Source organism: Hyla sarda, chromosome 5 (genome assembly GCF_029499605.1).
Source record: "Hyla sarda isolate aHylSar1 chromosome 5, aHylSar1.hap1, whole genome shotgun sequence".
Taxonomy (NCBI): Eukaryota; Metazoa; Chordata; class Amphibia; order Anura; family Hylidae; genus Hyla; species Hyla sarda.
Window position 1 is genome coordinate 96390671 of NC_079193.1, and position 15722 is coordinate 96406392.

At 44.9% G+C, this 15722-nt stretch overlaps 2 protein-coding genes across 3 annotated transcripts in view; one reads left to right on the forward strand and one right to left on the reverse strand.

Moving 5' to 3' along the window:
* Nucleotides 1-15722, reverse strand: part of ZNF385D (zinc finger protein 385D) — a 350029-nt gene that overhangs the window by 38997 nt on the left and 295310 nt on the right. The gene's annotated exons all lie outside the window — the stretch shown is intronic.
* LOC130273348 (uncharacterized) lies at nucleotides 5838-8705 on the forward strand. Its single transcript, XM_056519971.1, has 4 exons — nucleotides 5838-6125; nucleotides 6221-6411; nucleotides 6505-6695; nucleotides 6789-8705. Exon 4 carries the CDS (start codon nucleotides 7039-7041, stop codon nucleotides 8020-8022), a length of 984 nt encoding a protein of 327 aa, XP_056375946.1. The 5' UTR covers nucleotides 5838-6125; nucleotides 6221-6411; nucleotides 6505-6695; nucleotides 6789-7038; the 3' UTR covers nucleotides 8023-8705.

The following is a 15722-nucleotide window of genomic DNA, read 5'->3' on the forward strand; positions in this document are numbered from 1 at the left end:
TTGCAGCAGCATGAGGAGACCAAATAGTGGCTGAATGACACAGCATGGAGGTGGCGGTAGCATGAGGAGAACATATAGTGGCTGAATGACACAGCGTGGAGGTGGCAGCAGCATGAGGAGAACATGTAGTGGAGGAATGACACAGCCTGGAGTTTGCGGCAGCATGAGGAGACCATATAGTGGCTGAATGGCACAGCTTGGAGGTGGCATAAGCATGAGGAAAACATATGGTGGCAGAATGAGACAGCCTGGAGGTGGCAGCAGCAGCATCAGGAGTCCTGAAAGTGACCCGGTGACAGAGCGGTGCGGTGGATGACAATACCAGTACCTGGTGAAGGTGGGTGAAAAAAGGAAAACTTGTCATCAGATGTGTGGCATCAGGCGGGTGGCAGGATCAGAATAGTAGCTGAGGCAGGTAGGCAGAAGAAAATGGTCTCTTTTGTAAAAGTGTTAGTGTGCACGAGTAAGTATTGAGGATATACATTACGTAAAACTTAACTTTTAATAATATGCTTAGGATAAAATATGTGGACTCCAAATTTTTTTTGAATAAAGCAAAAGTAAAGGTGTGCAAAAAACACCATGTGCCACCTACACCACCAAGTATTGATGTGATGCAAAGACCTCTAAAATTTGGAAGGGAACAACGTATGGTACATTGTAACTGTTGGGGGTAAAAACTTTCCTTGTAAGGCCCTAATCTCACATTATTAATACCCTCCTTGACAAGTGTTACTCGCCCTAAGAAGGGCGGCCCGACACAGGAACCTCTCCCTATTTTCACCTACAAACATTGCCATTTCCCAGGGTTTTTAGGTGGAAATAGGGATTGGTTCCTGTGTGGGGCTGCTCTTTTTAAGAAGAGTAACACTTTCCTCGAAAAGCTGGAAGCAAACATCGTATTGTCCATTGTAGCAGGTGGGGGTAAAAACTTCCCCTGTAAGGCCCTACTCTCACCCTATTAATTTGCTTGGCAAGTGCGGGCAGCCCGACACAGGAAACTCTCTCTATTTCCACCTAAAAACCCTGGGAAATGGCAATGTTTGTAGGGGGAAATTGTGAGAGGTTCCTGTGTGGGGCAGCCCTTCTTAGGGCCAGTAACACTTGCAAAGAAGGGAATTAATAATGCGAAAGTAGAGCCTTACAGGGAAAGGGTCACGATCACACCCTATCGGTCCAGCCAAGACGCTAGAGAGAGTGTGATGGTGCAAGGGTTAAGGCCACCAGACCTCTGGGTATACACTGTTAGTCCCAGCAAGTCACCAAATTAACCCTTAAATAAACGTGTTTTACCAGAGCCTCCTTCAGAAAGGTGAGCTCATATATTTAGAGATCAAAGACCAGAGCTGATTAATTAAACATTTAATCTGATAAAAGGTATCACAGTGCTAAATATATAAAAATACAGGAACAAATGACATACAGGTATAACAATATATAAAAGAGTTTAGCAAGGCAAGTTCAGAAAACAAAAGATGAACTTCTTACAGCATGATGGTACCAGCCCATGAGAGTGAGTTCCAGCTGTTCTTAGGATGGTCTTGTCAGCTTGTAGCACAGCCTTGAACACCCTGAGTCTAGCATTGTTTTTTAAATATCATATCTGCTTTCTTGGGAGGGAGACTCCATTCCCCCCTCCCCTCTGATCCCACCAGGGGGTCTTCTCTCTCCCTGGCCCCTTATCTGTTTGATTATAGGATGGCACCAGAGTGCATGACTTCAAAAAAGTCTTTGACTTCAAAGGAGATGTAAACAAACAGTCAGACCCCCCAATAAAATACAATACACAAACCCACAGTCTGAATGACCTCTCACCCATGGCTTGGATAATACATCACACAGTTATAATTATAATACACATATAGGTTATTAATAATCAGGGCTTGGGCCTGACAGAAAGTTTTTACCCCCACCTTTTAGAGGTCTTTGCATCACATCAATACTTGGTGGTGTAGGTGGCACATGGATTTTTTGCAGACCTTTCCTTTTGTTTGATTTAGAAAAGATTTTGAGTAAATATATTTTATCCTAAGAAAAGTTAAGTTTTAGCTAATGCATATCCTCAATACTTACTTGTGGTCTGATGGCGAGGAATGTCTGTAACTGGGGAGCAGCACCTTAAATATGTTTTGCACTATCCATATTTGTGAAGTGTTGGTGTGGCACCATGGTCAATTTACTCTGATGCTTTAGGCATTGGTGGGTGGAAATCCTGGCTGATCCATGCCTGATTCATCTTCATAAAGGTCAGTCTCTCCACATTTTTCATGGACAGACAAGTGCTCCTTGGGGCTACCATGGCCACCGCTGCACTAAACACCCCCTCTGATGGCACACTACTGGCCGGGCAAGACAGCTTTTCCACGGCAAACTCTGCTAGTTGCGGTCACAAATCAGGTTTGGCAATCCAGAAGTCCAGAGGATCTTCAAGGTGTGTTGGCATGAGCATGTCAAGGTATGCCATCACCTGCTGGTTCAGGTCCTGCTCCAGGTCTACCTTCTGCTAATGAGTTGCTTCACTATGCGGGTGAAGAAAGCTACTCATCAGTGACTGTAGACTCAGGCTGCTGTTGATGGAGCTGGTACTGCTCCTGCCACCCCACCCCTCCCCAGCAGCCATGGCAGTGGAAGGTGAGTGCAGAGTCAGACCTGCGAGAGTATGGATGATGGCGCAGATAGGCATTGGCAAACTGACTATGTAGGATGTCTCTGTAGTAGATCAGTTTGCTCTCCCTCTCATTGGGTGTAAGAAAGAGCCCCATTTTGTGCCGGTAGCGAGGGTCCAATAAGGGGAAGAGACAGAAGTCATTCCGCTGCCGAATGGTGATAATACAGCAGTCACTACACAAGCATGTGAGTGTGCATCGTGCCATTTGTGCAAGTGACTCGGAAGGACACACTGCCTCCATCTCCACTGCATACTGCCTTTTTGAGTCTGGGTCCTCTGTCTCGCCTTCCTCATAACCCTCTAGCTCCTCTGTATGCTCCTGCTCCTCCTCTCCTGTCAAATGACTATAAAAACCACCCATCTTGTGAAACCTAAATTGTGCTCCATTGTGCCTCTCCCCCTCCTGCTCCAGTTCAACCCCCACAGGGCTCATGTGGCTGTGAGATGTAGACACCATGTCTCCAGTGCCCTGACCAGCCATTTTTTCAAACACGTTGTATAGTAGATAAAGCAGTGGAATTACGCCATTCCTTCTGTAATCCTGGCGACTGACTAATAATGTGGCTTCTTCAAAGGACATGAGCAAACAGCAGGTGTCACGTATGAGCTGCTACTGGTTGACATTGACGTTACACAGGGGAGTCCCCCTATCCGCTTGGATCATCAAAAAAACAGTGATGGCTTTTCTCTGTTTGTATAGTCGGTCCAACATATAGAGGGTGGAATTCCAACATGTGGAAACATCGCAAATCAGACTATGTTGGCGGATGCCGTTCTGATGCTGCAGCTCAAGGAGGGTGTGCTTTGCGATGTACCAGTGGCTGAAGTGCATGCAAAGTTTCCTTCCCATTGTTAGGATGTCTTGCAGATGGGGGGGGACACTTCAGGAACCGCTTGAAAAACAGATTGAACACATGTGCCATGCAGGGCGCATGGCTCAGGCTTCCTTGTCGCAGCAAAGACAAGATGTTCTTCCCATTGTCGGTCACCATGGTTTCCATTTCCAGTTTTCGTGGAGTAAGACATGATTCTATTTTTTGATGAACGACTTTTAGCAGTTTCTCCCCGTGTGAATCCATTCGCCAAGGCAAACCATGTGAAGAACAGAGTGACACCACCATGCCCTGCACACATGGTATGCTGGAGGGGCACTGAGACTTGTCTGGGCAGTGGAGGCTGAGAACACGGTGGAGGATGTGGAGGCCGAGTCTCACACTGTCACAGGACCAATTGCCTGAGAGCATGGAGGCGGAATCAGCGTTACCTGTCCAAGTTGCTGTTGTGGCTGTGCAGGAACCACATTCACCCAGTGGGCCCTAAAGGACATGTATTGTCCCTGTCCGCAGTCACAGCTCCACATGTCGGCTCTGCCGTGCACTTTGGTACACACCGACAAGGTCAAGGAATGGCCCACCTTCTGTTCCACAAAATTGTGCAGGGCTGGTACTGCCTTCTTCATAAAGAAATAATGGCTTGGGACTCTCCACCTCAGCTCGGCACAAGCCATCAGTTCTCTGAATGGTGCAGAGTCCACCGCTTGAGAAGGGAGGGACTGCAGCACCAGCAACTTAGACAGGAGCACATTCAGCTTCTGCACCATTGGATGAATGGGCTCATACTGTTGTCTCTTGGACATGGCTTTGCCGATGGATTGCTGGCAGAAGAAGAAGGAGAAGAAGGAGCATCTAGAGTGACAGAAGATGGGTATGACATACAGCTCCCTTCGGCTGAGGTGGTGGAGCCTTGGTTGGCTAAAACAAGGAGCGGCGTGCCACTGGTGATGCAGCAGGCTGGACCACCACATCAGAGCCACGGTTCTCCCAGGCCGCTTCATGGTGATTCTGCATATGTTGATGCAGGGTCGTGGTGCCAACTATGGGAGCCTGGCCACGCTTCACCTTCTGCCGACACATCTTGCATGTGGCCATGTTAACCTCCTCCGCATGCTTGATGAAAAAGTGCCACACCGCCGAGTTGCTGATTTTCCCACCAACAGTCCGCACTGATTGACTGCTACTGCAGCCGACTTCAGGAACCCCTGTTTCAATAGCTCCCAGGAAGGTAGGCTGCCGCAAAGCAGGTGGTCTACCCCGGTAACGTTTGGCTCCAGACTTTCCACTTCTGCCACCATGCTGAAAGTCAACCATGCAACCACCTTGCTGGCTCAGCTGCTGCCTCATGGGGAACCTGCAACCCTCTTCTCCAGATGATGATGAAGTCACTTCTGCACCCAGCTCCCAAGTGCGATCAGCTTCATCATTATCATCGAGTTGTGTCTGCATGTCACTGATGTCCTCCTCAGGTTCCTCAACAGTGTCTGCTTCAGGAGCCTGAGCGCTCGCAACACCACCTCCCACGCCACTCTCCACATCACTACTTGCCCGCCTAGCAGAGGAAGCAGCAGATGTCTCCTCCACTTCTTGGCTGGGCAGTACCTGCTGACTTTCCTCTAGATCGTCCTCACTAAATAGTGGAGCTGAACCCACAGCATAAGATACTTCTGTGGGGGAGGGAACAGCATAGGAAAGAGGCAATGGGAGGACAGAGACTGCTCCCGGGTCATGCCAACTGAGGGTTGTGTCTAAGGAACCCACCGACTGTTGACAGGTGGTGTCAGATGTCCCTTGTGATGAAGTGGACGACCGTGTTAACCAATCGATGACGGCAGATGGGTTGCTGGTCGAGACACGCTGTTTGTCCCTATCTATCTCTCTGCAATGAAAGGCTGAAGTGACTATATAGGGCTGTGACTTCAAAGGGGTGACTGGCTGCTGGTAGGCTGTATGCTGCATATGATTAAGGGTCCTCTTGCCTACCCTTGTTCCTGCCTTCCCAGGATTCCTTGCCCCATGTCCTCATATGTGGATCTGCCATTTTATATGCCCTTGAGCCTGGACTGCACTAAATGGAGTTTAATGAAGTGATTTGCGCAATTGAATCGCACTGATATTCGCGTTTGTTGCGAATAGAATTATTCCTGAAATTCTTAACTAATTCAGATTTGTCAGACTCGATTCGTTCATCCCTAACTGTGGTAATTAAATGCACTGACAGAGTAGCAGTGTGAATTACGTATTGAGTGGGTGAATAATAATAAAAATACATAACATCACTTTAGAATTAGAAACGCTATGAGCTTGCTCTTTCTGAGTGTTGCTGTGTAAGAGGGGGCGTGAAAGAGGAGTTTCAAAAACTGTGATTATCTGTTGTGCGGAGTGAATCTGTGGAGTGGGTGCGACTGCCTATAGCCCACATTCATATTTTGGGGGGAGGAGGAGTAGATTGGGCACAGGTGTATAAATCTTAGCTTGGGACTCTTATTGAGAGCTTGCTCTTTCTGAGTGTTGCTGTGTAAGAGGGGGCGTGAAAGAGGAGTTTCAAAAACTGTGATTATCTGTTGTGCGGAGTGAATCTGTGGAGTGGGTGCGACTGCCTATAGCCCACATTCATATTTTGGGTAAGTTTTTCTCTTTTGCACATAGTGGGATAACTGTTAGAGTTTAAACACCCTTTTTCATTTTTTTTTTTTTTTTTTCTCTGTTCCACCTCTAGGGGGAGGAGGAGTAGATTGGGCACAGGTGTATAAATCTTAGCTTGGGACTCTTATTGAGAGCTTGCTCTTTCTGAGTGTTGCTGTGTAAGAGGGGGCGTGAAAGAGGAGTTTCAAAAACTGTGATTATCTGTTGTGCGGAGTGAATCTGTGGAGTGGGTGCGACTGCCTATAGCCCACATTCATATTTTGGGTAAGTTTTTCTCTTTTGCACATAGTGGGATAACTGTTAGAGTTTAAACACCCTTTTTCATTTTTTTTTTTTTTTTCTCTGTTCCACCTCTAGGGGGAGGAGGAGTAGATTGGGCACAGGTGTATAAATCTTAGCTTGGGACTCTTATTGAGAGCTTGCTCTTTCTGAGTGTTGCTGTGTAAGAGGGGGCGTGAAAGAGGAGTTTCAAAAACTGTGATTATCTGTTGTGCGGAGTGAATCTGTGGAGTGGGTGCGACTGCCTATAGCCCACATTCATATTTTGGGTAAGTTTTTCTCTTTTGCACATAGTGGGATAACTGTTAGAGTTTAAACACCCTTTTTCATTTTTTTTTTTTTTTTCTCTGTTCCACCTCTAGGGGGAGGAGGAGTAGATTGGGCACAGGTGTATAAATCTTAGCTTGGGACTCTTATTGAGAGCTTGCTCTTTCTGAGTGTTGCTGTGTAAGAGGGGGCGTGAAAGAGGAGTTTCAAAAACTGGAGTTTGAAAGCAGGAGGTTGAGATCGCTGTGAGTTTTAATTTTTGAACCCACAAGGTCTACAAAAAATTTTAAGTGTAATTTTGACTGTCTGTTTTTTCCTATACATTTGTGAAATCCCCATAATTAGATGGCCTCCATGTTGGAAAATGCAGTCCAATGTACATCCTGTTCAATGTATGCAATCCTTGAACAACAGTTTGAGGGTGCATATTGTTGTGCGAGATGTGTGCTAGTTGTCCGTTTGGAAGCCCAGATCCTGCATCTAGAGGGGCGACTGGCAACAATGAGAAGCATTAACAACATGGAGAGGAGTCTCCTGCTCACTGAGCAGGCACTCTCGGGAATAGAGGTGGGGGAGGACAGTGGGACGGAGTTGCAGGACAGTCAGGCAGTTAGCTGGGTTACAGTTAGAAAGAGGGGTAGGGGAAAAAGTGTCAGGGAGGCTAGTCCTGAACTGGCACACCCCAACAAGTTTGCCCGCTTGGCAGATGAGGGGGATGCCATTACAGAGCTAGCAGAACTGCAGCAGGATACCGCCTCTGACCGCCAGGGTGGTGTCTGCTCCAGTAAGGAGGGAGGGAGGAGTACAGGGCAGGCCAGACAGGTACTAGTGGTGGGGGACTCAATTATTAGGGGGACAGACAGGGCAATCTGTCACAAAGACCGGGATCGCCGAACAGTGTGTTGTCTGCCTGGCGCACGAGTTCGGCACATCGCGGATCGGGTTGACAGGTTGTTGGGCGGGGCTGGAGAGGACCCAGCAGTCATGGTACATATTGGCACCAATGACAAAGTAAGAGGTAGGTGGAGTGTCCTTAAAAATGATTTCAGGGACTTAGGCCGCAAGCTTAAGGCAAGGACCTCCAAGGTAGTATTTTCTGAAATACTACCAGTACCACGAGCCACACCAGAGAGGCAGCGGGAGATCAGGGAGGTAAACAAGTGGCTCAGAAGCTGGTGTAGGAAGGAAGGGTTTGGGTTCATGGAGAACTGGGCCGACTTCGCTGTCGGTTACCGGCTCTACCGTAGGGACGGGCTGCACCTCAATGGGGAGGGTGCAGCTTTGCTTGGGGAGAAGATGGCTAGAAGGGTGGAGGAGTGTTTAAACTAGGGACTTGGGGGGAGGGAACCTACAGCAAAGAGGGGGAAGATAGTGTAGATAGAGAGGTGGGAATTATAAATGTACCTGGGGGTGGAGCGGAGGGAGGGGTTAGAATAGTTAATAGGAATAGGCTTCATAGGAAAATAAAACTTACACCCTTGAATCCCATTAACCCCAATAACATAAAGGATGGAAATGTAAAGTGTATGTTCACAAATGCCAGAAGCCTAGCAAATAAAATGGGGGAGCTTGAGGCCTTGATACTGGAGGAACATATTGATATAGTTGGGGTCACTGAGACATGGCTGGACTCCTCGCATGACTGGGCTGTCAATCTGCAGGGGTTTATATTGTTTCGCAAGGATAGAATGAACAGAAAAGGTGGTGGAGTCTGTCTGTATGTAAGAAGTGGTATGAAAGTCAATGTGAACAATGCCATAGTGTGTGATGATTCTGAGGATGTGGAATCATTGTGGGTAGAATTACAAAAGGAGGGAAATACTGAAAAAATTGTATTTGGTGTAATCTACAGACCCCCTAATATCACTGAAGAGATAGAAGTTCGGCTTCATAAACAAATAGAGAGGGCCGCCCGGGCAGGTACAGTGGTAATAATGGGAGATTTTAACTATCCAGATATAGATTGGGGTCCGGGGTTGGCTAAAACTACAAAGGGGCGACAATTCCTAAATTTATTGCAGGATAATTTTATGGGCCAGTTTGTGGAGGACCCAACAAGAAGTGATGCCTTGTTGGATCTGATCATTTCCAACAACGCAGAGCTGGTTGGTAATGTAACTGTGCGGGAAAACCTTGGTAATAGCGACCACAATATAGTTACTTTTGACTTAAAATGTAGAAAACAAAGACAGGCGGGGAAGGCAAAAACATATAACTTTAAAAAGGCAAATTTCCCTGGGCTGAGGGCTGCACTACAGGACATAGACTGGGGGGAGGTGTCGTCAAATACTGATACAGAAGGTAAATGGGACATCTATAAATCAACTCTAAATAACTATACAGCTAAATATATACCAATGGGGAACAAATATAAACGATTAAAATTAAATCCTACATGGCTGACAAATGAGGTTAAAAGAGCAATAAACAACAAAAAAATAGCCTTCAAAAATACAAATCTGATGGGTCAGCTATAACATTTAAACAGTACAAGGAGCTTAATAAAATCTGTAAAAATGTAATAAAAACAGCAAAAATTCAAAATGAGAGACAGGTGGCCAAAGAAAGCAAAACTAATCCTAAATATTTTTTTAGATATATAAATGCAAAAAAAACAAGGACAGAGCATGTAGGACCCCTTAATAATGATAATGGGGAGGTTGTCACAGGCGATCAAGAGAAGGCGGAGCTACTGAATGGGTTCTTTAGTTCTGTGTATACTATGGAAGAAGGAGCTGACATTGGCCAGGTCAGTGCTGGTAACACATCATGTAATGTACTGAACTGGCTTAATGTAGAGATGGTACAAGGTAAGTTAAGTGATATAAATGTAAGCAAATCCCCAGGACCGGATGGACTACACCCAAGAGTTCTTAGAGAGGTAAGTTCAGTAATATCTGTACCCCTGTTCATGATATTTAGAGATTCTCTGGTGTCTGGTATTGTGCCAAGGGACTGGCGCAAGGCGAATGTGGTGCCAATCTTCAAAAAGGGCTCTAGGTCTTCCCCAGGAAACTATAGACCGGTAAGTTTAACGTGCATTGTGGGTAAATTGTTTGAAGGACTTATAAGGGATTACATACAGGAATACATAGGGGATAATTGTATTATAAGTGATAGCCAGCATGGGTTTACTAAGGATAGAAGTTGTCAAACCAATCTAATTTGCTTTTATGAAGAGGTGAGTAGAAGCCTTGACAGAGGAATGGCTGTGGATATAGTGTTTCTGGATTTTGCTAAAGCATTTGATACTGTCCCTCATAGACGTCTGACAGGTAAGTTAAGGTCTTTGGGTTTGGAAATTTTAGTTTGTAACTGGATTGAACACTGGCTCATGGATCGTATCCAGAGAGTGGTGGTCAATGATTCGTACTCTGATTGGTCCCCGGTTATTAGTGGTGTACCCCAAGGTTCAGTACTGGGACCGCTGTTGTTTAATTTATTTATCAATGATATAGAGGATGGCATTAACAGCTCTGTTTCTATCTTTGCAGATGACACCAAGCTTTGTAGCACGGTACAGTCTATAGAGGATGTGCATAAGTTACAAGATGACTTGGATAGACTAAGTGTCTGGGCATCCACTTGGCAAATGAGGTTCAATGTGGATAAATGTAAAGTTATGCATCTGGGTACTAATAACCTGCATGCATCGTATGTCTTAGGGGGGATTAAACTGGCAGAGTCACTGGTAGAGAAGGATCTGGGTGTACTTGTAGATCACAGACTACAGAATAGCATGCAATGTCAGGCTGCTGCTTCCAAAGCCGGCAGGATATTGTCATGTATCAAAAGTGGCATGGACTCAAGGGACAGGGACATAATACTCCCCCTTTATAAAGCATTGGTACGGCCTCACCTGGAATATGCTGTTCAGTTTTGGTCACCTGTCCATAAAAGGGACACTGCGGAGTTGGAAAGGGTGCAGAGACGCGCGACTAAACTAATATGGGGCATGGAACATCTTAGCTATGAGGAGCGATTAAAGGAGTTACAATTGTTTAGTCTTGAGAAGAGACGTTTAAGGGGGGATATGATAAACGTATATAAGTATATTAATGGCCCATACAAAAAATATGGAGAAAAACTGTTCCAGGTTAAACCCCCCCAAAGGACGAGGGGGCACTGCCTCCGTCTGGAGAAGAAAAAGTTAAGTCTCAAGGGGCGACACGCCTTCTTTACCGTGAGGACTGTGAATTTATGGAACGGTCTACCTCAGGAACTGGTCACAGCAGGAACAATTAACAGCTTTAAAACAGGATTAGATACATTCCTGGAACAAAATAAGATTAATGCTTATGAAGAAATATAAAATCTCATCCCTTCCCCAATATCGCGCCACACCCCTACCCCTTAATTCCCTGGTTGAACTTGATGGACATATGTCTTTTTTCGACCGTACTAACTATGTAACTATGTAACTATGTCAGTGTAAATTGTGTTCGACACTTATACGCTATGGCCATCTTATTTAAATGCAATATCAGTGTGTACTATGCATGCTACGCTAAGCACAGACTGTGAACTATATCCTGAGTGTATATTGCGGTAATATCTCGGCAGTGTGTACTACTTCTATAAGTTGTGAAGATAAATAACATAATATCACCATATAATTGGAAACGGTATATCAGTGTAAACTGTGTCAGTAATATATGCTGTGGTCATTGTGGAGTGGATTGCGCTTGGAATTTATTTACAGAACTACCTAGCAGAGTAATTAATAGAAAATGCAATATCAGTGTGAATTGTATCTAAGCATCATCTTCTATAGTAAATGGCACTTGAAGATATATACTTGATGTATTTACAGTAGGACTATTACAGTGCATCCTGTGCAAATGAAGTCTTGCCAACTGTAGAAACTCTTCTCCATAGGGATGAATCCGGATATTACGCAACAGTAACAGATCCCCATGCTAAGTGATGATGCTTAATGTGTGAACTCGTGCTCAGCCCTTCATATTCTATAAGTGAAGCATCCATAGACTTTGGTATCCTAAAATGGATGCACTGCTGTAAATGAAGAACAGCAATCTGATGGCAACCTAGTCTGAATATTTTTTTATGTTTTTGCTATTTATTCTTTATTTTTGTAACATTATTGCTACTTTTATACTAGCATAATAAAAACTAAGTTTTAAGGTTCCCTGTACAGTTACAATGTTTCTATTACTTTATCTAGGAGACCTAATTTACCTATCTAGTAATATCAGTGGCCCATATTAGTACAGGTACTACAGCTCCCATCATGGAACAGTCTATTTTACTTAAAATGTTTTTTTTTTTTTTTTAAATAGAGAAAAAAAGTGAATCACATACACACACACTTTACTAAACAGAATATTAAAATACATTACTAATTAAAAATATATACTACAAATATTATATTATTTTTTCGTTTAAATGGCCCCTTTCTACATTTTTATTATTCTTGGCTACATTTTTTAGGTCCCTGCCTGCCCACTTAAATTGATCAATGTTTACAATTTAACATTAACATTTTTTTTTTTTTTTGTCTTTCAATTTTCAGGAGTGGGCAGGGACCAGAAAATTCAGTGCTCAATGTTAAAAATGAATGAGGAATTTTTTTTTCTAGTTTTTGTTCTAAATCATAACTTTTTTTATTTCACTTAACTTTTTTAGCCCCATTTATTGAATTTTTTTGCGCATTTAGATGTGCTGCTATGAATAATTGCGGGGGTCAGAAAGGAGCCGAGGACAGGGACATCAGTAATATGTATAATACAGTAGGCAAAAAAAAGTTTCCATAATTTACCAAAAATCCATAAATCCAAAAATCAGAAATCAAAGCTTCTTCAAATTGTAATTTGCAGAGGCAGATGGCCAGGTCAATAATTTATGTATTTAATGTAATTGTGAATTACAATGACATCGTCCTTCACAATTACATTAACTACATACATACATTATTGTCCCAACCATCTGCCTCCGCCTTTTTTTTGCCTACTGTATTATACATATTACTGATGTCCCTGTCCTCGGCTCCTTTCTGACCCCCGCAATTATTCATGGCATCACATCTAAATGTGCAAAAAAATTCAATAAATGAGGCTAAAAAAGTTAATTGAAATAAAAAAAATTATGATTTAGAACAAAAACTAGAAAAAAAAATATGAAATGCACTCCTCAATAATTTTTAATATTGAGCGCTGAATTTTCTGGTCCCTGCACACTCCTGAAAGTAAAAAAAAAAAAAAAAAAATGTTAATGTTAATTTTTAACCCCTTAACCACTTAAGGACGCAGGGCGTATGGATACGCCCTGCATCCCGAGTCCTTAAGGACGCAGGGCGTATCCATACGCCCGTGGGAATTCCGGTCCCCACCGCTAGCCGGTTGGGGACCGGAGCCGGATGCCTGCTGAAATCTTTCAGCAGGCATCCCGGCATATCGCCCAGGGGGGTCATTATGCCCCCCCATGTCGGCGATCGCCGCAGATCGCTGGACAATTCAGTCCAGCGATCTGCGGCGATTCCGGGTCAATCGGGTCTCCAGTGACCCGGTGACCCGGAATAACTGGCTGTTCGGGGCCGTCTCTGACGGCCCCGAACAGCCAGAGCCTGCAGGGGTGAGGTGGCACTTGTGCCACCTCACGATCGCCCTGATTCGTCGGCCGGATTACCGGCCGACCAATCAGGGCGCCTGCTGCGGGTGTCACTCCCGCACCCGCTCCGCCCCTCTTCCGGAGGGCGTGAGCGGGTGCGGGAAGACGACCCCGGGTGCTGGGGACCCCGATCCCCGGCGTTAATGTTGGGATCGGGGCCCCAGGAGCGACGGCGGCGGCGTGGGACAGCCTGCGATGGAGCAGCAGCAGGAGGTGAGTTACAGCCTCCTGCTGTTGCTTAGCAACAGCTCCCAGCATGCAAAAAGGGCATGCTGGGAGCTGTAGTTATGCAACAGCAGGAGGCAGACCACCACAACTCCCAGCATTCCCTTATGGGCATGCTGGGACTTATGGTTTTGCAACAGCTGGAGGCACATTTTTTCTATGGAAAAGTGTACCTTCAGCTGTTGTATAACTACAACTCCCAGCTTGCACAAACAGCTAAAGTGCATGCTGGGAGTTGTAGTGGTGCATCTGCTGGTTGCATAACTACAACTCCCAGCATGCCCGTTGGCTGTCGGTGACTGCTGAGAGTTGTAGTTTTGCAACAGCTGAAGGCACACTGGTTGTGAAACTTAGTTTTTTTTTACCTAACTCATTGTTTCACGACCGGTGTGGCTCCAGCTGTTGCAAACTACAACTCCCAGCAGTCACCTTACACGATGCACCGTACATGCTGGGAGTTGTAGTTTTGCAACAGCTGGAGGCACACTGGTTTTGAAACACTGAGTAAGGTCACAAACTCCGTGATACATAACCAGTGTGCCTACAGCTGTTGCAAAACTAAAACTCTCAGCATGTACAGTCTCTCAGCGCATGCTGGGAGTTGTAGTTTTGCAACAGCTGGATGTCCCCCCCAATGTGAATGTACAGGGTACACTCACATGGGCGGAGGCTTACAGTAGGTATCGGGCTGCAAGTTTGAGCTGCAGCAAATTTTCTGCAACAGCTTAAACTGCCAGCGAGAAACTACTGTGAACCCCCGCCCGTGTGACTGTACCCTAAAAACACTACACTACACTACAATAACAAAAAATAAAATAAAATGTAAAAAACACTACATATACACATACCTTTATACAGCCCCCCTCCCCTCCCCAATAAAAATGAAAAACGTCTGGTACGCCACGGTTTCCAAAACGGAGCCTCCAGCTGTTGCAAAACAACAACTCCCAGTATTGTCGGACAGCCGTTGACTGTCCAGGAATGCTGGGAGTTTTACAACAGCTGGAGGCACCCTGTTTGGGAATCACTGGCGTAGAATACCCCTATGTCCACCCCTATGCAATCCCTAATTTAGGCCTCAAATGCGCATGGCGCTCTCACTTTGGAGCCCTGTCGTATTTCAAGGCAACAGTTAAGGGTCACATATGGGGTATCGCCGTACTCGGGAGAAATTGGGCTTCAAATTTTGGGGGGTATTTTCTGCTTTAACCCTTTGTATAAATGTAAATTTTTTGGGAAACCAAGCATTTTAGGTACATTTTTTTATTTTTTTTTACATATGCAAAAGTCGTGAAACACCTGTAGGGTATTAAGGTTCACTTAACCCCTTGTTACATTCCCCGAGGGCTCTAGTTTCCAAAATGGTATGCCATGTGGTTTTTTTTTGCGGTCCTGGCACCATAGGGGCTTCCTAAATGCGGCATGCCCCCAGAGCAAAATTTGCTTTCAAAAAGCCAAATGTGACTCCTTCTCTTCTGAGACCTGTAGTGCGCCAACAGAGCACTTTTCACCCCCATATGGGGTGTTTTCTGAATCGGGAGAAATTGGGCTTCAAATTTTGGGGGGTATTTTCTGCTTTAACCCTTTGTATAAATGTAAATTTTTTGGGAAACCAAGCATTTTAGGTACATTTTTTTATTTTTTTTTACATATGCAAAAGTCGTGAAACACCTGTAGGGTATTAAGGTTCACATTACCCCTTGTTACGTTCCCCGAGGGGTCTAGTTTCCAAAATGGTATGCCATGTGTTTTTTTTTTGCTGTCCTGGCACCATAGGGGCTTCCTAAATGCGGCATGCCCCCAGAGCAAAATTTCCTTCAAAAAAGCCAAATGTGACTCCTTCTCTTCTGAGACCTGTAGTGCGCCAGCAGAGCACTTTTCACCCCCATATGGGGTGTTTTCTGAATCGGGAGAAATTGGGCTTCAAATTTTGGGGGGTATTTTCTGCTATTACCCTTTTTAAAAATGTAAAACTTTAGAGAAACCAAGCATTTTAGGTAAAAAAAAAATATATTTTTTTTACATATGCAAAAGTCGTGAATCACCTGTGGGGTATTAAGGTTCACATTACCCCTTGTTACGTTCCCCGAGGGGTCTAGTTTCCAAAATGGTATGCCATGTGTTTTTTTTTTGCTGTTCTGGCACCATAGGGGCTTCCTAAAGGTGACATGCCCCCC

Bases quoted from the DNA above. Each gene is read 5' to 3' on its own strand.
- LOC130273348 (XM_056519971.1), top strand. From the start codon at position 7,039: ATGGCCTCCATGTTGGAAAATGCAGTCCAATGTACATCCTGTTCAATG.